This window comes from Pundamilia nyererei, unplaced genomic scaffold (genome assembly GCF_000239375.1).
Source record: "Pundamilia nyererei isolate P.nyererei 1_Seehausen unplaced genomic scaffold, PunNye1.0 scaffold00009, whole genome shotgun sequence".
NCBI classification, from domain to species: domain Eukaryota; kingdom Metazoa; phylum Chordata; class Actinopteri; order Cichliformes; family Cichlidae; genus Pundamilia; species Pundamilia nyererei.
Genome location: NW_005187410.1, coordinates 5,202,637 through 5,229,942, shown reverse-complemented (window position 1 = coordinate 5,229,942; position 27,306 = coordinate 5,202,637). Strand labels below are relative to the sequence as shown.

Sequence of the window (27,306 nt, the reverse complement as noted above, 5' to 3'; positions counted from 1 at the left end):
CTTGCAGCCAAAACAATCTCTAAGAACCACAGAACTAAACCTGACAAGACCAAACATTATTCTGATAAATTTCCAGTTCACTCTTTATCTGAAGGGCCTTTAAGCCCTGGACCTCTGACAAGAGCTTTAACCAGGCATTAGCAGCTAAAAATGGCTAAACAGCATAAGAGCATGTAGCTAATTAGCATATCACCAGATAATAAAAGTTAATGAAGTTATTGCTCTGTTAACACCGACGCAGAGTTCTTTTAAATGGCTAAACAAACCTACAGGTAAACTGTGTTTTTCACCACGACGCTTAGTTAGTGTGTTACTTTCCTGGTTTGTCTGCATTCTGTTCATGCACAGAGTTTGTGTCACATCCACGCCTCTGTTAGCGTGTGGACGTTTGTGTTGAGAATTTGGTCCCCGGTTTGACACGAGATGCCAACATGCCACAATGAGGATTCTTTTTAAAATTACTTTCCTAAAAACGACACTGAAAGGAAATGCTTCCATAGTCTTCTCTCAGAGTAACAATCTTTTATTCATGAAATCTATAGGTGTCTAAGAGCCCAGGTTTCCCTGGGAACAACATCTTACCAGGATAGGCCATGCTGGAGAATGTAATGCTCTAGATAACAGATCAACAGGTATGAAATCACCTCCCACAGACCAGTGAAATCTCTGGAAAATGGGCCAGCATTCCTGGAAGTGCTTTCTGACCACTGCATATCTTTATCTTTACCGGAAGATGTCACTTTGCTGCTTACAGCAATTTCGTTTTTCTATAAGCATTAATATAGCCTATGATCCTAAAAGAGAACACCGATTGTATTTTCTGACCTTATCTCAAATTTACACACAGAGTTAGGCCTACATTTGAATTCTGTTTATGCATTTTCTCAATTAAGACTGTCTCACATACACTTTGCCTCACATAAATATACATTTCATGGAATAACAATTGTAATCCATCAGATTCTCCCCCGTCTTAATGACACAGCACTGATAGTGTTGTTAATTTACACTGTCAGCGCTTTCCTTCTTGGCTTCAAACAGGCTAAACTTTATTAATATAATAGATCTTTTCCACTCTTACTCACCAAAGCACTTATACCACACACATACCACGGGTTTGCCTGCACAGGCTGTGGTAATTTCACTCTGTATTATGTCTTTAATGTCTTCGTATTTTTCAGTATCACAGTTTTATCTTCCTTTGTAAAATCAGCAGTATCACTGTTCATGTTTGTGGCCATGTGAAAATGCTCGCAGCTAGCTTCATAAACCTTAAGATGATTTATCGAGTTCATAACCATCTTCATAGCCTGATTGCAGATGTTAGCGTGAGTGAAAATATTCTGGGTCTGTTGAAATTGCTTGTTAGCGTGGAGCCATGGTGAAACAAAAAATGCATTCAATGAGCAGTAATGACATCTTACTACTAATGGGATTAATAAAAGTTTATGACTGGTTTAACAAAGTGCATAAAGTTGCATGGACACACATTCAGTTTTGCACAAACTGATATATCGTGCAAAATTAAGATATATTAGCAAAATCAGGCCGAGCCGCACGACAATAACAAGTGGAGCTGCAGACTAAAGAACAAAAAAGAGAAAAACGAGCAACAATAGAAGAGGCAGAAACAAAATTGTTGGCTTCTGTGTCGTAAGCTTGTCCACACTTCCAATTTGCTCGACAACAATTTGATTACACATGCACGTATCAAAGCCAGACCTCTCAGTTACCCCACAATTTACACTTATTATGTTATAAGTAAAAACTTGAATAATGCTTTGCTTAGAGACTTAGAGATTTTCTCACAGTGACATATGCATCTGTGTGTGTGTGTGTTTGTGTAGACGTCTGAAGACAGGTACCTGAAGCTGGAATTTTGCATCTTTGCCGACACTTTTTGTTCTCCATCTTCTGTTCAAGCGCTTTTCTTTCTTTGATAACTCAACGCAATTGGTCTTTTGGGCACACGTGGGTCAGAGCATGAAAAATGTGGTTAATAAGACAAACACATCACAAAAAACAAACCAAAAAACCAGAAAGTTACCACAGACATAGATCAGTGAAATGACACTGATGGGTTACATGCAAAAAAAAAAAGGGAATGTATGGTATTAAAAATGCATTTCAGCCAAAAATCACCAAACAAAAAGCTCCACGATATAAAACAAACACAATAAATTAACAGATACTGATCAGTCAGAAAAGCAGCAGGTGTCCTGTGAGTATCGCTGGATCTCGTCTGTCTAGACGGGCAGGTACTGAAGGTGACTGCAGAGGTCGCACCGTCGTCACTGCCTCAGCTAGCCTGAGTTTACAATGCAGGATTGCACTAAATTGTTTCCCCTTGCTCTCTGCTGTATGTGTGTGTATTTATGTGTGTGTTTGTTTTACCTGCATATCTGTGAAGTTGGGCGCTGACTGTGTCCTTTGTAGAATCTCCAGACTCTGCAATAACCGGCTCAGCTCGGTCAGGTTGGACTGGCAGCGTGCGAGCTCTGAAAATAAAATTTACACGCGCGGTCACGATCTCATTCAGCCTTATGTGTCACGAAATGGTCACCAAATCATCTCTCCCGGATTTATTGCCGTGCCAAAGGCTTGATTTAATCCGCTCCTCTTGTGAAATCAGATTTGTTAGAAGCGTAGGGAAAGTGTGCACTTACCCTCTGCACACTTGTCCATTTCCTCTGACTCCTGCAGCCATGCCACCACCTTACTCTGTCCGTTACTGTAGGATGCAGGCAGGCTGCTGGTGCTGCTGTTACTGGGGGCTGCTGGCTGCCATGGCAAGCTGCTCGGTTTGGTCTGCTGTGGTGACACAATAACAGAGCCTAAAATATCATTTCGGAAACTACTGTAGTGGTCAATCAGGCACCGATGATACCTATAGATATACAAGAAGCACTCATGTCATTAAAGAAAGGATACTGTGGATTAGGGTTCCAGCTAATGTATGAAATGTTCTTCTGATCAATGTAATCTTGTCTGCAACAGACAAAAGAGGAAGAAATGAGAACCAATATAATTACATCAATCAGATTTTTTTTTTCCTTTGGTGCATCACTGAAATCAAATCAAATCGGACGATTGTTACAATATATACAATGATTTTTGACAGTGAAGGCAAGAAAGTCTGTCTTGCTTGTACATAGTTGAAAGTTTTGGTCTAGATTTGCAATTTCAGTGACGCTGGGTTAGGGTTACGCAACCTGTGTGTGACAGCTGCGGTGAATCTGTTCAGCAGCCAAAAGTAAAGGACTGCACGCTGTCAGCAGCTCACAGCTAATATGAATGCTCACATGGAAAAAAATATGCTGTTATGAACAGAAACTGCACGCTTCTTATTTGTACAGCACCTTGCCTATCTTCCTTCCGAGTCTTTGAAGCAGTAGTTAATTTTGACTCTAGGACCAGAGTCTCTCATTTAAGCTGTTCTTCTGGGAGAGCTCATCAGGCCGCAGCCAGATGCTCGAAATCCAAATCCTACTGATCACCTCTAATGGCCTCCGTGTGGCATGGAGCATCACTCCCAGGAGAAGCTGCAGCGAATGAATCTTCGCATTTACGCACACTTCAAGCACACCTGCAGGGACCGAGGCTAACGCCTAACTGGAAACAGCTGAGAAAAGCAAGCCTTCTTGTCTTAATGGGCAAGATTTAGTTACCTGTCTCATCAACTTTACTACATTAGGCAAATATTATTTAGCTATTATTCAGGGGAAACTTCTGGGTGAGGCGAAGCAAGTTTTCAGGTCCCACTTCGTACAACAATGGCATCCATAAATAAAACTGCTGACTTGTCAGGTGTGGTTGACGACAACAGTCATGTGTGAGCATTATGTCTGTCATTACTGTGAATGTTCCGCGAACTTTACTTCCTTTCTCTCACAGATGATGTTTTTGGTGCGTTATCCCAGTTTCCAACAAAGACAAAACTAGGAGATCTCTCACTAACCATGATGCTCTTCTTGAATAAGTAATTGCAGACTCTGAGAGGGAGAACAAAATGTCTTTTTTTCTGAGGTAGAAAAATGTTCTGATTTCTTTGTATAGAGCATCAGTCAGGCATTTCTTATTTATTTGCTTTCAATACTACTTTCATATTATATGTGAGAACTAGAAAATAAACTAGAAGAGAGACCAGGAGCCTTGTTCAGAGTTAAGGATCACCTGAAGTTCATTCATTCACTTTACATCCTGTTTGCTGTGTAAAAACCACAATATACTGCTTTACAGGGGCTTGTGCGATGGATCCTTTCTTGAAAACTGTTAACTCCACTGGCTACCTCTCAGACAGTCCCAGACAAGAATTAGTCAAAGAAATTGAGCTTTTAAGAGGATTTAAGAGCTTTAAGCTATTTTGCCTTTAGCATTATTGGTGTTTGACCAAACAAGAAAGCACTAAGCAAGACTAAAAATGTCTGCTTATGTCAAGCATCACAACGTAAATGAGTCTACATACACAGATAATTCAAAAGTTATTTTAATCAGAAATTCTGGCCAATTTTAGACCAAAGAAAGAGCACAAATAGTGCCATAAGGAAGAAGAGAGCTCACCTTGACTTCATTTACCACAGCTGGCGTGGGCTGGGGGGAATCCATGGCCGCTGAAGGAGGAAATGTTCTCATGGTGGCATCCCGGGGAGACCGCACAATCTCGTTCTGCCGATAAAGCCGGTGATGACGCAACTTTGACACCCAGGCATCAAATATGTCTTGAGATTTGACCTAAAGACGAGGAGAAGAATAAGCCTCGACCTCTGTCCCCACCTGACTGCTTGTATCAGTGATGGATTATTATCATCAGTGTTACCTTCAAGTGATAGATATGCTCTTCAGTGTCCAGGTCGATGCGACGGGCCCTCTTCTTGATAGACATAACTGAGAGGCCGACGTCGATGCTGCCATGAAGTTTCCCTTTTTGGATCTAAAGACAATGACAGAGTTATGTATGTATATATATCTCCACATATTTGTAATTCATACTATTTTTTTACTGTAAAAATATCACAATGTAACAATAATCAATTAGCGATACCAGCCAGAGAAGACTGATTTGATTCTTGTTTGGCTGAGTGACTTGAAGAAAAGTCTTCGACTGCAGGAAGCTTTGAATATATTTAACATTTTATTTTCAGATTAGCAGGTTACCAGTGCTCTTCTTACAGTGGACCTACTATACTCATTTCCAGCTCCATGTCATATGGCCTTGGTGCTGCTGCTCAGATCATCTACTCATCTACTTTCTGAGACAAACCAATCAATTTCTTCTAATTGGGCTCCTCAAGCAAACAGAAGGTTTGAACAGCAGGTGGGCGGGGCTTCTGTGCTCAAAGCCAGCCATAATGTTGGTTTTAAATAAAACTGTCTGAATCATTTGGCTGAGCATTTGGCTCACAGAGATTATCTGCACATTTAGTGCAATGACTTCATTATTTGTAACTTTGGCCATGTTTAAAATGAGCATTGATCACTGTTTAGCTAACAGAGATCTATGCACACTACCCTTTTAGTTGCTTTAATCAAGAAAAGTGGGAAACTAGCAAAGACACTGACCCTTTGTTGAGAATGTAATGATCATTTAAGAAGTCAGCGAATGGGTCTGTACTGTCTAGTTAGCAGTATTTAAACACTTTTAACTAGAAGGGCTCATGTACCACTGATGCCAATAACTCCAGAATGTGCAGGACTCACTGGTTTCCTTCCAGTGATGGAAAGTTTGCCAAAGAAGTTTTTGCTTTTCTGCAGAGTGACCCAGCTTGCTGAAACACAGTGAACATTGTGACCCATGTCGCTGATGTTTCTGCTGATTCATTGCCAAGCAAAACTGATGTCAGCCCAGTCTGCCCCGCTTCTGCCCGTAGGTTACAGTCAGGGTTACTTACATCAATGGGGGACTTGGAGTACTTCAGGATACCATTGTCCAGAACAAAAAAACGCTGTAGAGGAAACAAGCACAAAAATAAATGACAGGAGGGGCATAAACTGAATACAAATCCTGCTGGATCTGTTAACGTTGCAGATCCTATGCAAATGCAAAGTCTATTTTTTATCCTTGTTTAATCAACTCTCTAATAGTTCATGCAAATATTTTGTGGAATAATTCTGAAGGAAGAGAAGATAAAGGAGGGTTTATGAAAAAGGGAATTTCTTTCAAATAATGACACTTTATTGAACAGGAAACCTGTTAACAACCAGATAGAGGCTGTATGTGAAAATGTTTGTCCCACATCAATAGCTTTTGTGTCTCACTTTACCCATGAATCTTACCTTGTGCCAGCCTTTCAAGGGCCATTTCCGCTTCTTCAACATAAACCCCTCGTGTTTATCAGGCCTCTGGACGTTGCTCTGACCAATTTTCAGCCCCTCGATTATCTCCCAGCTGTCTGCCTCCTAGAAAAGAAATGAAAATATGCAGCTGTGTCAGAATTAATCCACTTATACCTCCAGAATAAGAAGGAAAATCCGGACGCGCTCTCTGTATAATACAAAGATAAGATGCAGCTGTCGTGTGATTGTTTTCATGGTGAAAGCAGCAGGAATATATGCAACATTTCTCTATTCCCCCTCCCCGTGCCACACATTTAAAGAAAAACTGCCCCATTGAAATTCCTCCTGCTCTCTCAGCATTTCCACTCCATTAGCCTTCTCCTGACTGTGCTCTTCCTGCTCCTAGTGGGTCAGTAAATCAAAGTGACGCCTCTGGAGTAGAGGGACAGCAGGGTCAGGCAGGGACAGGTAAGACATCCTCCTGTCATACAGGTTTTAAAGGCAGAAAAATGCACAACAGAGTGACAAACATGTCTACTACCTCACATAACCCATTTTGGAAGTTATTTTGTTTAGAAACTTTTGATATTCTTATAAGTTATTTAAACGGGCATTCCCCTACTTTATCCTATAATTGTTTTTGTTTCCACTTAGCAGAGCTGCCAAACCACAATCAGTTCATCTTGGTAGTGTTTTATTGTGCTCTTTAACCCCCAAGTAGTAATCTGTCAGTCAAACTTTGGGGTGAAATACACAGTTTAACCCTCTTAACATCCATCAGGCCACCAGTGAGCAGTCTGGGCTTGTTGTTGGAGTCAGATTTTGCTCAGCATCCATCTCCTTTTAATCAAATGGAAAAGCTTTTAAGAGTAAAACTGGAATGCTACACTGTATGAGAGTTCACTCGAAGGGTAATATCTTCAGGTATAGTCTCTCTCTTTCTACTAAAGCAAATGTTAATTCTAACCCAACCTTAGTCAGGTTGCCGGTGACCTGTTTAATGATACGAAATGAACAGAGCATGTGTTTATTTAACAATAAAGCATATTGCTAAATAAATGATACAACATAGCCACTGAAAATGATTTTGGCAATGTGTGTGGGGAATGATTTGATAATGAGCCGTGTGATGGTTAACGCCTGGTTAAAGGGTGTTTTTCCGGTAATGCTCTAATGTTTAAAGTTTGTGTCTTTGTCCTTTCTTCCTCCCCTCACCCCCAACCGGTCAAGGCGGCTGGCCGGCCCTCCCTGAAATGGGTTCTGTCAGAAGTTTCTTCCTGTTAAAAGGGAGATTTTCCTTCCTAATGTTGCCAAAGCGCTTACCTTACAATTTAAGGTGCCTTAAAGGAAACTGTTGGTGGAATCTGCCACTATATGAATAAGATTGAATAAAAAAATGTAATTGAAATTGACTATTAGATAAAGATGAAAGTGAAATGACAACATATTGGTGCTCATTTTCAGTTTATGGTCCTGTTAGACCTTGATTATGGCCTAAAAATCAAACAACTCTAAAAGTTGGAGCATGTTTGATACTTAGGTTGAGAAGCCTTCTGCCTTAAGTAAACATGGCATTGGCTGAATGAAGGTAATGTATGTGAGGTTGCTTGCTAAGGTTGCCAGGCAACCATCTGACATCCATCTAAATAAATAAATAATAATGTGGAACACATTCATTGTAACGATCAGTGAAGTAGGTCAGAGTTTTCATTTCATACTTAAATCAGTAGCAGCAGAGCCTTTAAGGCAAACCCCACTTTAAAATTCACAAGCATCTCTGGCAACTTAACTAATAGCCGGTGGCTTCACGCTGCATGATGTGATGCTGCAACCTTGTGCATGACAACACCTGACCTTGGTTTGCGGGACATTTAACACAAGGAGGCAACAGCTTGTTTAATCTAATGACCAGGTGAACAGATCTGTCTGGTAATGAGGTCATGTTGCTCCACTGAGGGCAGCTGCTCGCCCGAGTGGCCCTGTGAAATTGGGGTAGAGGAAAAGCTCAACTTTGTTAGCAAAATGTACCTCGCTGCGCAAAGGAGTCATATCTTAAGAGGTAGCACTGTACCTATTACACTACGAGAAAACAGATCATCTGAGCTGCGTGATGATAGTAAAAATGCTACACACAAACTTACTAGGTTTTATCTGAGGCAGCTTCAAATCAGTAGCATGCAAAATAAAGCCTGCGCCCTGTCCGGGCTGTACCCCGCCTCTTGTCCTATGACAGCTGGGATAGGCTCCAGCGACCCCCCCCCCGCGACCCTGATAAGGATAAGCAGGATAGATGGACAGATAGATGGATAGAGCTGCAAATGCTGCAATACATCTGTTTTCTTTACAAAGAACCCAAACTATCAGGGATATAAATAAATAAATTCCTAACAACCATATGTTAAAAGCCACAGACTCCAAGGCTGGGAGACATACTGAATTAATTAAAGTTTTAAGGTCATGGGTGTTCATACAGAGCCTCGCAGTCACCCTCTGATGATGGAATACACATCACTCTGAGCCAGGTGCCATTCCATAGTATGCCTTTCCACTGGACAGGTCTGTATGTTTGCTTTTGGCAATTAAGAAAAAGCTTTAGTACTGGTAGCCACAGCTGCTGAAGAAGATCAAAATGTAGTCCTGTTAAACTCAGTGTCATAGAGATGATTTGACTTTGCCAAAGTAGAACAGACTACCATGCTGTGTAAATCAAAACCTAAAAAATCTTCTAAAAATATATATCAATGGTAATTTAGATACTGCTTTATAACAGATAGACATAGAAGTAAAGTTATTTTTCTGTCATCAGCAGTAGGGACGATTAACATTTGCCGATCCAATCTTTATTACACTACTAGTGACATTTATATACACATTTTTTTGTCAGTTATTCGACGTCATTGTCCTAGCAGCCCACCTCTCATCAGTGTGTCCTGATTGCAAGGCAGGCTTGGGGGTATTATGAGGGAGCCTTGTCTGTGAGACCCTCGCTGGATTTGAACTCTCAACCTATTGTTCCAAAGAGAGCAGTGTTGCCATTACACCATCCAGCTGCGTGTCCCAGAGACAGGAACAGCAAAGATACTGCGCAGCAGCCTGGAGCTCACAGGCCTCTGGTAGAGGACCTAAGCTTGAAGGACAAACAAAGAGCACCTGCAGGGTGAGTGGGGAATTATTTTTTTTATATAAATAAATGTTATTTAGGGGGGTAATAAAGTTTGGACTTCATGTAGACAAAAAGAAATGCAGTAAAATTATGAATCACCCCTAACCCTGACTAAATAAATAAATAAATAAATAAATAAATAAATAAATAAATAAAACTCAAAATGTACTTTTTTATATATATATTCTCATCCAGGCTTATATGGACAGTACTGCTACAGTGAGAGAAATTGCTTTTGTAATTTCACCCGGAGAACAGAGCTGAATTAACCCAAAGTGATTTCCTGTACTCTGCTTACATGTATTGATCTTCCTGCAGAATAATTTAAAGCTGAATGAGCTCTTGGTGAGTGTACCCATTTAATGAATGATCTTGTGGTAGAATCAGCGAGAGGCTGTCTGCTTTTCTATATCTGGATTTAGAAGAGTTTGCTCCTTGATCCAAAACATCTGAATAGCTTTTCATATCTCCCTTGATACTCGAGTCTATATCAGTGTAATAAAATCATGAGATACCAATATATTAAAAAAAAAAAACTATGTTGAGTAGTCGAAAGAAACTTCTACAATCCTGATCATCACCTAAGTCAATCTAACAGCCTAGTTGTGTCAGTTTCATAGGCCAAGTTTTCTGGGATCCACCACCTGCAGTGACACTCAGCAGTGTAGCAAAGCAGACCTTTTAATACTGCAATGAATCAAACTATTACAGTTAAGGTCTCTCTGAGCAGGAGAAAGGACAAACACTCCTTGGGGACGTCTTACACTAAATCAGCACTATAAATATCAGCGGCCACAATAACAGCCCACCTCAGATGGCCACTTTCTCTTGCACGTCTGCCTCTCTCTGCCTCTTGATTTGACGCTGCTGTACATTTAGAGCCTGTCACCGTTTTTAAGTTGCTGTACTACACAGACCAGACGCAACGCAAGTGTATTCAAGTCGTATTAAAATGTGATGACAATAAAACAGAAAGTTCTAACAAAAAAGAAGTGATAATAACATAAAATAAAAAAATAAAGGCCAGAAAACTGGCATTTGGTCTTTTCGTCTCGTCCATTAATTAATAAATCGTATCTCAAGATTGCTGTTAAGTAGTTTTACGTTAACAAGTCGGTTATGAGATTCATGAGATTTCAGGTTCACAACAACAGTCTCCTCAAGGCGCTTTATAGGGCTGTTCGATATAACGATACAGATCGGATGACGATATAAGCTATCATTTGTTTTGTGGTGTAGTAAAATAAACAGTTTACAGCAACATTTTTTCATCGTTTTGATGGCCACTGTAGTGGCTATATTAATTTCTTAAAGTTCTCTCTTTCTCTTATATTTAATATAACAACACTACAGACGGACAAGCGCCTGTTTATAGGTGTTGTCGTTAGCAACAGTGCCGGTAAAACCGTAGCGTCGCGTGGCTCCGCTGTCCGCTTGTTTGTTTTTCACATAACACTTTCACAATAAAGCTCAAGATCCTGTTGAGACTTTTCAAAATAAACTGAATCACGTGAAAGAGTATGCAGAGAGTTTACGGATGAGAATATGAGATTTTGGTCATATTGCACAGCCCTAGCGCTTTATATTGTAAGGTAAACCCCTTACAGCAATACAGAGAAAACCCCAACAATTAGATACCCGCCAATGTCAAAGCACTTGGCGACAGTGGGAAGGAAAACCCCCCTTTTGACAGGAAGAAACATCCAGCAGAACCAGGCTCAGGGAGAAGCAGTCATGTGATTTTACAAAAACATTTTCAAGACCTTTGTAATAGTACAGCTGCAACAATAAGTGGATTAACTGGTTAGTTCAATAGAAAATCAGTCTACACTGGCCACTTCTACAAACACCTGTTCAACTACTCAACACAAATATCTAATTATCCAATCACATGGCAGAAAGTCCATGCATTTTGGCATGTAGACATAGTCAAGATGACCTGCTGAAGTTCAAACTGAGCATCAGAAAAAAGGTGATTTAGTTGCTGAGCTCTTGAGATTTTTCCAAAAAACCTTCTCTAGGATTTATAGAGAATGGCCCGAAAAACAGAAAATACCCATTGAGCGGCACTTCTCTGGCTGAAAATGCCTTGTTAATGTCAGAAGTCAGAGGAGAATTGCCAGACTGCTTAGAGCTGATAGGAAAGGCAACAGCACCTCACATAACAACTCGTCACAACCAAAATATGCAGAAGAGCATCTCTGAAAGCAAAATACCCCGAGGCAGATGGGCTACAGCACTGGAAGACCAGGCTCACCAAAATAAAACAACTATGAAATAAGATATAATAAAATTAAAATAGAATTAAAGGGGAATAATTTAGGGGGTTAAAGGTGGGGTCGTCTTAAGCTACATGAGTGGAGGTAGGTAGGTGAGGTAAGAGATAGCAGGTGAAGGTAGAGAAGTGTTAAAGAATACTGAATCCACAAAAATTAATTTAAAATACATCTTTTCCTGTATAGTAAGGTACTGAAACTGTAATCTTTACGTTATAAACTCAGCTACCAAAGCTGCGCTGAAAGATTATATTTTAGCAGCTAAAAACCACAGAAGACCTGTCGCGAGGATGGATTTCACCGCAGCGTTCGTCTGAGCAGTAAACGGTGGAGTAGGCGAGCAGACTGCTACATGGATGGGACGTTAACACCCTGAGAGAAGCGCGGTGTCATGCACTGTGTAAACACCACCGCAGATTCAGTTACAGCCTTAAAGTCTGCATGTGTTCCCTGTTAGCCTGCAGGTGAAATACTGCAGCTGCTTCTGTAAAACACATGCACGTACGGACATAACCGAGGATGAGTACTGGAACTCCATACGGTTTATTTACTGAAATTTTAAAGCTGACGCTTCACAGGTATTTGACAAAGTAAATCCAACGCCAACCATTTGGACTAGAGATTTTCTTTTCTTGTTTGACACAAGAAATATTTCTATTTCATTCTTGTACTTATTTCGTTACATTTATGTTTAAGCCTCAGTCATTTAGCCAACTTGATGCTTTGTTTTTAACCATCAAAGTGTACCTTTGCTTTGATCTATTTCTCACAGGGATTTAATACAGTGCATTATATGAAAGGGCTCCTTTTTGTGGCTTCATAGTATTGTGGTTTACACATTTACCTAACAAGTGGTTCAGTCCCGGGAGGAAACACAAATCTCTTAGGGGTTGCATCCGGCAGGGCATCCGGCGTCAATATTTGCCTAATCAAAACATGAAGGACTATCCACTGTAGCTTTCTACAGCCATGGGATCCTTTGTGACAAGACTATAAAGTTATGTCTGCCATGTTCAGAGTCTCAGAAGCAAGTAACAACCTACCATCCTTTTAAAAATAATGATTGTCTTTAACATTTGGATGAAAATCCCAATCTTAAAATGACTCCCAGCTCTCTCGAGACCACCGAATTATGTTTCCTTTGTTTTTCACTGCAGCCAAGTTGCTTGCTTGCTTGTTGCTGCTTGTTTGTGCATCTTTCTGCCTTAAGTTTTGTATTTAATAACTAGAAAAGCATGAAAAGCTCTAATGGGCTGAGATCAGGTGACAGGCTTGTCCACAGCAAAATATCCCAATTCTTTGCGTTGAGAAACTCCCATCAGCCTTTAAGCAAATAATCCAGTAGTCAGTGGATGTCTGCTATGTCACATGAATTTAGATAAATATTAAAAATTGTAGTGTGCCAAGCTGAAACACTTTTTTTAAAAAGAGGTCTTTGTGTGCATAAATAAAAGCTAAACATAATAACCAGGTAAAAACTAAATATATAATGGCATCAGCTAGTTTTCTGCCCAAATAACAGACAATAAAAGGAATCAGTGGGGTTAATATCCTGGAGAAAAATATGCAAAAACTTGACATATTGAGTGGAAGCGGTCATGACTCAGTGTTAATCTAAGGTAAACCACTTCAGTGTCTTAATTTCAGTTCTCTTTTCTGAAGTGGATTTGTCACAATGATCTCACACAACAAAAACACCTGGTGACTGAAAACCACTTTGAAAAGAGAGACATCTTCAGACGAGGGAGCAGATTGTGATTTCTGGTCATTACCATAAAAACACAACTGATCTCATCACTGATTTCCCCGCTCTCATAAATCTCAGCCAGCTTCCATCAAAGGGACCTTTCCTAAATATTTTTCAAACACATACAGTAGTGTGATTTCCACCCTGATTATCTCTAAGTTAAAATGTCTTATCGAACAGGAAATGACAGGCAACAAGAGGATTAACTGATAGTTGCAGCAACACGTTGAGTTGTTCATTTATCTTCATCTACACAGAATCGTGTGTATTTTTGTGTGCGTGTGTCGGTGCCAGCTCGCGCTTTCTGCAGGTGCTGCTTCTAATTGCTCTCATGAGGGCTTCCAGAGTGAACAGGATTCGTCAGCAGTGAGAGAAGTGACATGTATTGATTTGAAAATGGGGGCAGGATCCCATTAAGGCTTTCCCCAAACAAAGTGCCCCCACTCTCATTTATCCACAAACGCCGAGGCCCGGCCAAGCTAGCTAAGGTCTTTTAAGATCTGCGGTTCAAGCGAAGATGTGCTGTACTGACTCTTCTCAAAGCAAACTGCCTGCACAGAAAACACTAATACTGCTATCACGAATGCAATGAAAGCGCCGGTATAACTTTACATAACATCAGCACAGACGTGTTTTGATGTGGGAAACAACCTCGCAGTTAAATCAGTTAATAATCTGTTTAAGATGTGATCATCACACAATCATCCACACATCAGGGGGGCTGGGTGATTTGAGTGAAAGCCAGAATAGCCACTCAAAGGACCTTATGAAAGAAGTACCTGCAGTGCTCAGAAAACTAGATGAAGTCCACCTGCAGAGAGAGCATGGGAAAAATCAGAAGCGACTCCTGCGCCGCTGCAGCGGTGCAAGCCAGAAAACTGCCCCCTTTTCCTTCCTCCATGATGCTTGGAGAATATAGGCAGATTTTTTAATATCTGGCACAGCGCAACACAAACCACAAAAATGCCGTGGGAAAGATTTCCCTCTTCTTTGTGGCCTAATTTTACATTTATTTTGCTGATTTAGTCTGTGTGAATTTTCCTGTAGGCACTTTTTTTTTTTTTTGAGAAGCGCTAAATGAATAACGTTCATCACTAGTTAGCAGTTATCAGTTGTAATAGAAGAAAAGAATGACGACGTGCTTGTAAACGTATGAATTAAAGGGAAACAAAGTGGGCTCGTTTTTGTGAAATGATCTCAATATACATCTGACAGTAGTAAAAAAGGAACAGATGATGATTATAAAATCTGCCATTTCTCATCAGAGATGATAAGAGCATCCCGAAGCCTGCTGCAATATTTTTATCCTCACTTAGGATTGCCTTCGGCAGTCACAGAGAGTTACTCTTGTCCAAGAGTGGAAGGATGGAACTGGGCCTTACCCTGTGGAGCCTGTGAAGACACTTTTGTGTTTAACTGTGATTTACAAAGTCTTGTGTCATGTACAACCTATGGCATTTATAAATCTCATATTTAAACTATAGAAAGTCTGCACTGGGTCTTCACAATGCTGCTATTAAGTAATTATTTTCTGAGTGACTTTATCACAATTTCATTTCACGCTTCTTTACAACATTACTGTAGTTCATTTAGGTTTGTAGGTATTTGTTTTTGCACAGCTCTCTTAAGGTCACCTCTCTGCTATAGATTGCTGCTGTGCTTAGGATCAGTGTTCTGTTGCACCACCCAATTAAAGCTATGCTTTAGCTGTCAGATAAATTAGCTTACATTTGACTGTAGAAAACCTTGGCATATATAGGAGTTTAAGGTTGAATCAATGAGTGCAAGCTGCACAGATCCTGGGGCTGCAAAACCAGCACAAACCACTACTTTTCCTCCATTGTGCTTGACAGTTGATATATATATAAGGTGTTTCCGCTGAAATAGTGTGTTTTAGCCAAGTGTACTGCTGTGCATTATGCCCAAATATCTCCACTTTTGTCTCATCTGTGCAAATGACATTGTTTCAGAAGTCTTGTAGTTCAGATGCAACTTTGCAAACCTATGTTCTGCTGCCATGTTCTTTTCAGAAAGAAGGTGCTTTCTTCTAACAACTCTTGACAACAAGCCATATTTGTTTATTCTTTTTCTAATTGTACTTTCATGAACGTTAACATTTAGCATGCTAACTAAGACCTGTAGAGTCTGAAATGTAGTGCTTGGGTTTTTTGCAGTTTATTTGAGCTTTGCAAGGTTGAATTGGGTTGAATTTGCTTGGACGTCTACTCCTGGGAAGAATGCCCCTGACCAACAAACTGACAAAAACTTTTTAAGGTGTTTTGCAGGTGCCCAAACTGGCTGATGATCAGTTAATCAAGTGCATGTGATCAGCAGCACCTGGCTGCTTCTTAACCTCTGACTCTCTGTGGAAGTACTAAGGTTGTACCTAGCTTTTTACAGGACTTGGTATGGCTTATATGCCAGTTTCATGGATGTCAAATTTGAACGTGAATCTTTTTAAGTAAAAATTATTTTCAGGCAGGCGCAAGCAAAAAGCAAAATGCTTAATCGTGACAGCTACAACAATCAAAAAATTTGTTAATAAAATATTTCTCCTTTCACCTTTTTTCAAAAGCGAGTAGGTAACATTAAAGAAACAGTGAACAGAGAGTTTGTAAGGGTTGAGTGTCTGCTTCATCAAGCAGCACGCCTTCGACTGTGCTTTTCTAACAGGCCCCATTTCTCAAACCAGCTCCGTTTTCTCTTCCGAGAGCCATCTCCTGAAGACACAAAGCTCCACACAGCTCACCAGAGTGTGCCACATGTTCACTGGAGCACCAAGCCTCCGCCTGTCCCTCATGAAATATTCATCACGCAGTGCCGACGGAAAAGCTGTGTAGTCAGAGATTCCAGTTTCGGTGTCCTGTTTCTGCACAGCCACAGTGACACAGCAGCTCAACGAGGTAAGGTGGGTTATGGGCTTCAGGTGGCTTACGACAGGGGTTCATTTTAAGCAGCTCTCATGTGAGCTGTGAAATTAGAGTCCTTTTTTTTTTTTTACTGATATGAGTGACAAATGAACCTGAGCCCTTGACAACTACAGAGAGGGGATTCATTGGGTCCGTAATGCTGTGAGGGGCTCTTTGCTCGCTTGATTAGGGTCCTCTTACATCCTTAAAAGAAGTCTAACAAAGCCACCTAATGATTTGTTTTCTAATGCTTTACCCTACTGTATGTCTCTGCATGGTTACTATTTACTAACAAGGAAATTAAACGTAATCATCAGATCAAAGGTAGAGATTTTCTTGGCTGATCCCAGTTTCCAGTTGTTTTCTATGTGTGACCCGCTGATGCTGACTGCAATTTTTTTGTTTGTTTGTTTTTACCAGAAATAATTGACTTCATTGACAACAACATTTCCTCCAAACTGCAGTAAGTTACAGAATCGTCTCTCATAGAAACAACTGAAAATAAAGGTACAAATAATTAAGTGAAAATGTGCTGCTGTACACCCAACCCTTTATCTGTCATATTTTACTGCGCCAAACAAAAGCATGTGCAATGGATTTATAAAACAAAACGAATCGACAACATCACCCCCCCCTCTTGTTTTCCCTCGATAATTTTCCTCGTAGCTCCATTGATCCTTTGCTCATACCGAGGCTCCCAGTTTGCTGCTGGCTCTGAGCTCTTTCCTGTTAGCTTCTTTAAAATGTTCAACAGACTCAAGGTGATTTAAGTGTCTGAGAAGGTTTGTTGTTAGCAGTGTTTCTGTAATGCTCCCCCTGCCGTTCACATTGCCGAACTTTAAGTCTTCACTCACAGCGAAGAGCTTCCATGCTAATGGCATGTTAGCATATGGCTGCAACTGTGTGTATTTGCCTATGCTACTGTGCTCGTGTTCCACATGTATGAAACATAATCATAATCAGACATACATGTGGCTGATCGACCGCTCACCAGTCCGCGTAACGAACACTGAAAATCAGCCAACTTTTGGATCTTAATAAATTATAATCACTACCAAAGAAGAGTTTTCCCCAAGCTTTAAGTCATCTTTGGTTAATTAATCAGTTAAGCATAAGCGCTGATCTTTAAACTGTACACAGACAGGGATTCAGCCTATAGCATTTAGCTACTCAAGCCAAGATCGCTGATTTTCTTCAAGTGGGTTACAAAACCTGATTAATTATATGAAGCGTTTGGCTGTAAGACCACTGAAGGGGTTTCTACGACAGAGTATTAGGGCCACATTATTGATCCTTTTGAGAAAGTCTAAATTTTGAGATTAAAGTCAAAAATGTATTTTGAGAAAGAAGTCAAAATGTGGAGCTTATCGCTGTTGCTTCAAGACAGACTGCGACGTTTGCTACACCCGCTACAAAATGCATTGTTAAGATGATGTTAGTGAAACAAATGATCAGCCGTCCTGTGATACAACAAACATCCTCGTGTGACCAAATGCAACTTTCTGCACCATCTATTCAACGTCCTTATACTTATCACCACAATATGTTTACGTTCTATAAGAGAAATAATTTCCTATCTTGTTACTTAAACTGATTCAGAAGTACGATTTCAGTAACTCAGAGGTTAGAGGAAGCGTGGCAGTTTGTCTTGAAACAACTGTAATCTCCACATTTCGACTTTTATACACTTTAGCTTTATTTTAAATGAAAAAAAGGGAAACAAAACAAAGCAAAAACATCCTGTTTCTGCACATCTTCAAGTCACGAACAGTTTAACATGACATGCCTAACTTCTCTGTATGATGGCAGTTGATATTAATTATGTCAGTGCATTATAATAGCTTTGATTGTTCTTGCTACAAAAGCTAAAACTGCTGAATGAATATTTCATGATTCATCATTCCCTCATAGCTCTTCTTTCTTGCATAAACAGTCACACTGATAGAAGACTGCAGCACTCCAAACTAATGTTGCCTCCTGCCTTTTCCACCTCCGCTAAAGCTGCATTCATTCAAAGTCCTGCCATCCCTGGAATCTATTTGTAGATGGATTCTTCTGCCCGTGGCCTGAAAATTACCTGCCGGCTGTCGCGCTGGGAGGAGGAAGAGGAGGAGGTGCTCTTGTGGACTGGCGTCGAGGTCTTGTTCACCGGCGTAGAGCTCCTCTCCTCAGAGCTCATGGTGCGGCTGTGGGGGCCTCGCTGTTGATAGTGTTGGTGGTGAGACATTGTGGGCACCGTGCGGCTCTGTGGACCTCCCTCTGCACTAGGCCCCGCAGATCTGGGGCATCCTCTGACACTTCCTCGTGATCACTGCTTGCTGTTCATCTGAAACACAAGAGTGAGGAAGTTACACTAGCACATGCACTTCAGCTTCCTCATTGCACCACACCTCGGTTGCTTATAGCAGGCAGTAAATCACACGGCCTGTGACTAAAATTAGCATCTTGGCTTCTCTGAGGCTTTCGAAAAATATCCTCCATCATTTTCAGTATGTAAATTTCACTCAGTGATATTCAGTTGAGACACCCGGAGCTCTTCTTTGAAGCATGAGATTCTTCTCATTACAAGTGCATTACTGAATAAGCCTTTCATTATGTTGGCTATGAGACCAGCGCCACTCAGGATTACTCCTTTATTATTCACTGTATCATCTGAAAGCCAAACTCAACTTATATATGAGGACTGCAACTAATGACATTCCTACTTCATGTTAATTAATGAGATAATCAATTGTCACAAATCCAAAGATATATAAACTGACTGTTTCAATTTTAACTAGGGACTGGCCACAATAATGGTCTAATATATAAATAGTCAGCGCTGACGGATGTTGGCATAGCAGCAAATGTGATGTCATTTACTGATCTCACTCGCCAATACAGTTACATTTATAACTTGCTGGACAAAGACATCAATTACTCTGGTTTTCCCTCTGTACACCTCCACAGTGGATTTCAGGGGCTCAAAATGAAGCAATTCAGAATTCTTTTAAATATGGGATTAAAATCCTCTGCAGTCAGTGACTGCCTGAAATCCATAACCCACGGATATCACCAAATGCTGTGTTTCCTCCCTTGACATGCTTTGTCAGGACCTTTGCTTCAGCCACTGGTCATTATTTTTTGGTTCATTATACTGAATCTGAGAAGAGATTCATTCAGCCCTTTCAATCAGCAGTCACATCATGAATAAACACTGGTGGCACGGTTCTACTGGAAGCCATACATGCCCGTGCAATAATATTACCTCCACCATAACAGATCATGTGGAATGCTTTCTCTCCTCTTTCCATCATTCTAGTGCAACTTGAGTTGGATGTTGTTAAGTTATTTGTAATAACCATGGAAATAATTCTGTTATCATGCACTTTAGTTTCTGTGCTCTTTCAGACCTGTCGGTGTTGCTGAGCTCGTCCGTTCATTCATTCTTTTTGCAAATGCACCTGATTGTTGATTTGGCCACTCCTAAAGTTTTTGCTGTCTCTCTGATTAGTATATTTAGTTTGCTTCTGGATATGATGACATCCCTCATGTCCACTGATACCCCTTCGGACCTTATATTTGAAACTACAGTGAAAAGTTACAAGTCGGTTTCTTTATACAGAACTTCTAACATTTAAACACAACAGACATTGACCAAAATTCTGTCATGGTCTGTGCGCAGGCAGGCAGGAAAAGGACCCAAGAGCTGGACTCATGGAGGCAAAAAGAACCTCAGCTTTATTGTTGGTAAAATACAAAACTGAAAAGACATGTGAACAGAACACACAGGCAGGAATGGCAGGACAACGAGGACTGAAGGACACACACTATAAATACACAAGCAGGACGGGAGAATGAGGAACAGCTGGAACCAATTGGGCAAAATAAGACCAGGTGAGCAAAACAGAATACACCAACACGAGACAGACCTTCAAAGTAAAACAGGAAATCCACAGACTTAACTCAGAGGCACTGGACAAAACTTATATTAAACACAAGAAATCACAAATTACAATAACAATACACAAAACACTGGGTCACTGACGCAGAACCGTGACAAATTCAACACTTTTAATCAACTTCAGATATGTCTGCTTTATTTGTCATCAAATAACAAAACTGACTGATGAGCATTTTTGTCTCCTCATCTGGAAACAAACTGTCCAATTATTTATTAACCACCAAAAATGGGGAATTGTGTTTAGAAATGGCTGGAATTCCTAAACAGTTAATGACAAAAATTTTGTAAAACTCCCTAAATGAAAGCTGAACGTCTGGACTTAAGCAAACAACAGCTGTTGTTTTAAAATCTGCTGTGCTGGTGTACAGAGCCAAAACTAGAACAATTGTATATTTGCCCAATAAATTATGGACCTAAATGTATTTATCTGTTTATTTATCTTTTTGTCACATTGCTATCGGATGGGCTAAATCAGGGGTGTCAAAGTCAAATACACAGTGGGCCAAAATTCAAAACTGGAACAAAGTCGCGGGCTAACGTTAATATCTATTGAAATATATTTATTCCTCCAGATATAAGAATGAATCTTTTCTTATGGACTCAAACACGTCTTGCTGAAAAACTGAATATGGAACAAGCAAAGCTTAATACTAAACAATATATATATTAGCTGTATAATACCAGTAGGCCAGCTCTGATAGTAATCTTGTATGGCTTCGCGGGCCAAATGTAAGTAGGCTGCGGGCCAAATTTGGCCCGTGGGCCAGAGTTTGACACCTATGGGCTAAATGTTCAAAAAGGTCATTTATTTTTGTATTTTTATAAAGAGTATTTTTTTTTGTTACTATGGAGACCAAACAGGAACTAAAACAGAATGAAAAAAAGAAAATATTGGTATGTTGGTCAGAATTTCACAACTGGTGGATCGTTATTCTAACCTATAGGGACAAACTATATATTTGTACTTCCTTAGACTGAACTCTGTTTAAAATTAGGAATTGTGGCAACTACCACTTTTAACTGTCAACTACAACCACTGCCTCCCCTCCACAAGACTGAGATCATCCCATAAGACTGTGACATAAATCCTTAAACATCTAATTACAAATATCATAATGATTGAATTTAGAAGAGGACATCAAATCAATACAGGAAAACATCTGCTCTATCTGCATTGTTACAAACCAGTTAAAACTGTATAAACCCTCATAAACACACAAACAAGCAAGAGAACACTGTCCAGTGAGGTAACCTTTAAAACATCAGACAGTGAAGGCGGAGAAAGATTTATATTGGATTCAAAATGTCTGGTTAACCTTATGTTCAGGTAGCAGCAGGGTGTACTCATTTTCATCATTAGTCATGGCACTGTGTTGCGCCACGCTGACACCCATAATACTGCCTGCAGTGCTGCTCTGTAATTGTCTGAGCTCTCTGGAGGTCCCACTGTTAAAACATACATCGATCGCAAGACAGTAGAAAACAAACACTGTTCAGCTGAGAAACTGAGACACTTGACACCGACGATGTTATTGGACTTTTACAAGGGCAAATATCTCTTTTTATCAAGCGCCTCAGTGTTGACGATGTGGCTTTTGGACCTCGAGAGGTTGCCAAATTTACGCAAAGCAAACAGCGGTAATGTGGCCTGTTTATTTATTATCTAATTTAGCTAGATCAACCTATTAAATGCTGAAGACCTTATTAAATAATCAAAATAGACAGATGATGCTCATATCTAGTAAATCAGGCGAGACTAAAACATTTATATTGTAGGATAATCTTAAACACACAGCATTAAAGTGAAACCTTAAAAAATAGATTATTAAAATCTACAAAACTAAAAAATCTCTCATTAATAATGAAATGAAAACCAAATAAACAAAACTGGTTATATAAAAAAACCTTTACCAATAACAAAGACTCCTCTGAAAACAGTGTGTAAATGCAGGGTTATCAATTCCTGCCACAGCCAGTGACACAGTGTCACGGCACAGTCAGCATGGTGCTCATAGATACTGTATTCAACTCTGGAGCAACCTGTGGTTTTTAACTGCCGGATGTTTCTGTTAGGCTCTCCCTTGAGCCAAGGAAATGCAGACTCTACAGAGGAGCTCTGCACGATCACAAGCAAGCATGCAGCATACTCACACACTGTAATCTATAATTCAGATCCTTTAACAACGTCATCATCCTGCACTCTCTTAAGCCAGCCAAGGCTCTAAGCTACAGTACACGGCACTAAATCCATCCAGATAGCGTATTCCACTTACATCTATTTAACAGATCTAATCCCCTTGACCTAATTAGAAAGCAAAAGTGATGAGCACATTGAGTGTAAGTTTAACAGTTTTATATTGTTGCTAGTATGCGAGCATGCAGGCTCTAGTTTGTTAGCATTTGCAGTAACAATTGCTGACCTTGAAGCAAAAGTCAAGTGAAAGCATGCAACCGAGCTTTCATTTCATTTGTTTCACTTCAGCAGAAGATATAGTTTCAACACTGACTACATGAATTCTATGTTCTGTTTATTAAAGCCAAACAAAAACAAACAAAAGAAGAGTCGGCATTTACGTACTGAATCGGATCATTCTTGGTAAGCCCGTTGCTCAGAGACACAACAAGCAGGTTTGGGGCTTTAACCGAAGCTTTCAGTTCACAAGAAAATGCAGGTGCCAGCATCATAAATGTCTGTTTGACTTAGACGGACGGCAGCGTTGCGCCACACAAAGCCAGTCATCGTGCTGGGGAACGTCCGATGAGTCATGAGCTTATTGTTCTAAATCCAGTCACTGTGATTATGGTGCAGCTCTAAGCAGACAGGACGAACACCTCTGAAGCACCTGGTCAAGATCTCTGCAAAGTCAAACCAAACACTATAGCATCTTTATAAATGTGCAGTTCTGTTTGGTGTATTTATGTAGATAAACTACAAAGATGCTCCAAGAAGAAGCCAATGTAATCTTATATAAACTCCTTCCTATTTATTGGTTTCATCTTCCTTGTTTTCATTTATTGTTTTTACGGCCCTGATGGCTTATATTCTGTGTAATGATGGATGATGGATGAGCATCTGCTTCCGCTGTGCTTCAGCGTTTCCCATTTAAAGCAATAAAACTGAATAGAAGTGAGCTGAGTGAGACCGCAATAAAAACTATACTGTTCTATGTACTTCACTCAAACACTGCACACTATATGCCAAAGGGAAAAGGCTCCTTGTTTTTTTTTTTTATAATTACAAAAGAATATGTGCACTCAATTTCCTCCTTAACCTCCCCTTGTGATAGCATGGTTTGAAAGTCTGAAAGTCAGATAATGGACTGTGGTTTCTAAGATTTCCGATCCTAGGAGACAAAGAGGATCCTTCAGTCGTCTTTCAGACATGTAAAGGAACAAAAGAGGCAGTTGTAAGCAGCTGGCAGGGTCTTTCTGGCGACATTTTCTGAATGCCTCAAGTTGAGAAACGTCACCGAACCTTAAAAAATGGAAGGACATTTTGCCGCTGAATGATCCTGTGAAACATCAGAGCGATAGTTCTTCTACCGATGACATGAAGATGTGCTATGAACAGATCCGTAATTTTTATTTACTTCTAGTTTATGTTTATAGACAAATGTATGGCACATGAACCATGCCACAGACCACAGCATTTATACCCAAGGTGGTGTGTAATGTCCATCCATAGTTTGGCCTTTAAAACCTAAAGAAAAATCATTATCAGCTACAATCTACAATAATAAATACACACATTAAAGATAAAGACACAAAAACTCTTAATATGATAAGTAAGATGGTTACTAATGATGGAGAATACATATTAAAAACCTTAAACAGTTGTTTATTTATTGCAGGTTTAGCCTTTGGTTAAACCAACAGTTGATTAGGAAAATGGGTAGAGTAGTGCCTTAAAGCAACTGCATGATACTGTTTGTTATGAATACAGATATATGTATGCACCAGTGCCAATATATATTGTTTTATTTAAGTAAACCTGCACTGCATGGTAGCTGGGCAACAGTAATTAAAGATGCATTTTTGTACCTTTTCGTCTGTTCCTCTGTGCTGATGTATTACACACTTATTACACACTTATCTAGAAAAAAAGAGAAGAAACCCCCAAAACTTGCCTTTTCCCATCTCTCTTGTTTACTCCAAAATGCACTCTATGCTCAGTCACATAAAACTTTTCTCCATCTCATTTCATGCTCCAGGAAGGAAACTGAGTTTCAGGAGAGGGGATTTCACAGTCAAAGGCAATGATGAAAACTTTGAAACAAATTCTATGCGGAAAAAATAATTTAACCTAAGATCAGCGCCATCAACAGGTGCTCATTACCCTCTGGGGACACTTACGACAAGCTGAACAAACAAGCTAAATTAATTATTTGGCATAAAGCAAGCAAGGGTTTAATTTGCCAATACAGGCTACAATACCAGTGTATTTATGACTTATATACAACTTACAGAGTGGTCATTACCCTTGCTGACAATGCTGTAAATATTGAGGTGTCAGTTTTGGGTTCAGGACACTCTTACAGCCGGGGATCAAATCAACGATCTTTGACTGTTGGAGGACCTGCTTTACTGCCTGAGCCACACCAATCCCAAGACTTCTGGTACTTGGTTTTCACAGACAGTCTCCATGTCCAAGTACTAAACGGATCAGGCAAGATCGGGGGATTTCACGGTGGTATGACTATCAGCAGATAGGCTGCAGGATTTGTAGTCACTGCTCGGGCAGTTGACAGATACGGCAGCTCAGTAAAGATGTAAAAACCAAGTATCTTGTCTTTTTTATAGTATAACTGAATATTACATACACCAAAAATTTCCCTGGTGGAATATTAAAAGTGTAATTCTGAGGTTCGGGCAGTTCAAAGTGACATTTAAGCACTGAGTTCAGTTTTTTCATTCTTTTAATGTTTGAGGCCTGGTGCAAGAAATCTGCTGATGCAGTCACAGCACACAGGATAACAAAGGTTATGTTGAATTGTTCTTCTTCTATAATCTCTCTTACCTTAAGGGAACGAAACACAACAAAAAGAGTGACTAACTGACTCGTTTCAGGAAACCGCAAACTTACAGCACCAGCAATAATAACAACAGTTTCCTTGAGTAACATGCACATTCCTACAGCCTGCAGGGTCTTTCTCCTAGTCAGGGTGGCGAGAACAAAGCCACAGGTCTCCATCAGAGATCAACAAGAGGTCCACAAATTAAGGAGCAGCTATCATCCATTCTGATAGAGGTCAAGCCGAGAAGAGCACTACAGGGCTTTTGAGGGGGAGAAGGCAATCCCACTATCTCGCGCCCTGCTCTGTGAGATCTGAGAAGGATGAAGAAAGCAAACTTGAGCCTAAGACACTCAATATGTCAACCACAGGAAGACCCAGAACTAAACAAACCAGTGAAAACTGGAACACATTTCAAAGTCACTTTAAACTTCACGTTGGCTGCTGTCAACACACTAAACGCAAAGCCACACAGGCGTTAAGGGCGCCGCTCGTCACAAACAGGTAATACGATGAAGTGTGATGGTACCAGCGCCCTGACAGGGGTAGAAGGACATGCTTGTTTGTTTTGTCACCACATTCAAGGAACAGAATATCGCTTTATTGATCAGCACGCTATAGCAAAACAAGTCCACTGATACCCTCCACCCCCTCACTGCTGCATATTTAAAGCGAGCCAACAAAGGGAGACTCGTGTTCTTATATTACATTACATTACAGGGTCTTTGAGGACAAGTGGTGTCTGAGTTTACAGCTGACTAATAATGCATGGCGGTCGATATTGAACATTTACCTGCGCATTTAGATGGACGTAGATCTCGTGTGACATCTGGAAGCAATGAGCAGCTAACTAAGTAGTTTTGTCTGATTTGTTACAAATACGTTTTTTAAAAAACAGCCCCAACTGGACAGAGCCGGTTTCTCAACGCTGCATATTACATCACCTGGGTAGACCTGGGTATCACACAGTGCAATAGTCTTAAGAACGACTGTATATAATGTTGTGATTCAGATAAAGTCCCTCTGAGATAACGCAGCATTTAGCTTTAGATGTTTGACTTAAACGCCTCCATAATCCCAGTTCAACAGTATCCCTACAATTTGACACCAAACACCCTATTTCTAGGAAACAAAACAAAGCAAATGAGGTTAATAAGAGAGAATAAACAAGTGGCGTGCTGGTAATTACCAAAAACCCTTCATTAAAGCAAACACAAGGGATGGCCGTGCATGAGTCATCAGACCGTCTGAATACTGCTTTAACTCACCCTCAACTTTCTGCTTGCATTTCTCAACTAATTTAACGAGTCAGTGGGTGTAATTACTGTTTTACTTTACGTTAATTGCTTGGCAAAGAAAGGAATAACCAGAACGCAATCCCTCTATCAGTCATTAAGGCATATATGCTCTGCAAGGATATAATGTAAATGGTATGGGGGCACCTTCAGCAGGAAGGGGCGAGCAGTACTGTATATGAAAGAATCAGTAATCACCCCCTGTTCAAGAAGGCATGTCAGCCAAAAACTACAGATGCACTGAGATCTCCCAGTCTCCTCTGCTGCTCTTTAATTCATGTGATTGGAGGCTATTTTAAACAGCTGCAAAGTCACTGGCTGACCTTCAGTTGGGGGTAAAAAAGGAGGCTAGATTGTGGAGCCGTCCTGTCATTGGCACCAGAAGTTGGCTAACTCTCAATTAGTTTCATCACTGGCAGCACAATAAGTGGGGTAAAGGAGATTATGAAGGGGGGAGGTCGTGTTGTTAAGTAATGCTCCAGCATGTCAGGGAGTTAGTCTAAATGGGACTGGAGCAGTAAGCATGGAGCTCAGTGAAAAAGGTAAAAATGTCAGTGACGCATTACGTCTACATCATCAGCCTTGCTACTTTAATGCTTCATTATGTGTGTGTGTGTGTGTGTGTGTGTGTGTGTGTGTGTGTGTGTGTGTGTTTGTGTGTGTGTGTGTGTGTGTGTGTGTGTGTATA

The 27,306-nt window shown here is 40.3% G+C and overlaps 1 protein-coding gene across 4 annotated transcripts in view; it reads right to left on the bottom strand.

The window, feature by feature from the left end:
• osbpl6 (oxysterol binding protein-like 6) overlaps positions 1 to 27,306 on the bottom strand; it is a 43,164-nt gene that overhangs the window by 15,212 nt on the left and 646 nt on the right. For 2 of the 4 annotated variants that reach the window (XM_005723516.1, XM_005723518.1), the window contains exons 2-9: positions 18,446 to 18,694; positions 6,274 to 6,396; positions 5,889 to 5,942; positions 4,817 to 4,930; positions 4,561 to 4,731; positions 2,667 to 2,811; positions 2,395 to 2,498; positions 1,866 to 1,958 (exon numbers count right to left, since the gene is read on the bottom strand). In XM_005723516.1, the coding sequence (XP_005723573.1) occupies positions 1,866 to 1,958; positions 2,395 to 2,498; positions 2,667 to 2,811; positions 4,561 to 4,731; positions 4,817 to 4,930; positions 5,889 to 5,942; positions 6,274 to 6,396; positions 18,446 to 18,595 (954 nt within the window). In that variant the 5' untranslated portion in view covers positions 18,596 to 18,694. The remainder of the gene's footprint in view (positions 1 to 1,865; positions 1,959 to 2,394; positions 2,499 to 2,666; positions 2,812 to 4,560; positions 4,732 to 4,816; positions 4,931 to 5,888; positions 5,943 to 6,273; positions 6,397 to 18,445; positions 18,695 to 27,306) is intronic. The other 2 variants (XM_005723517.1, XM_005723519.1) reach the window with 2 other exon arrangements.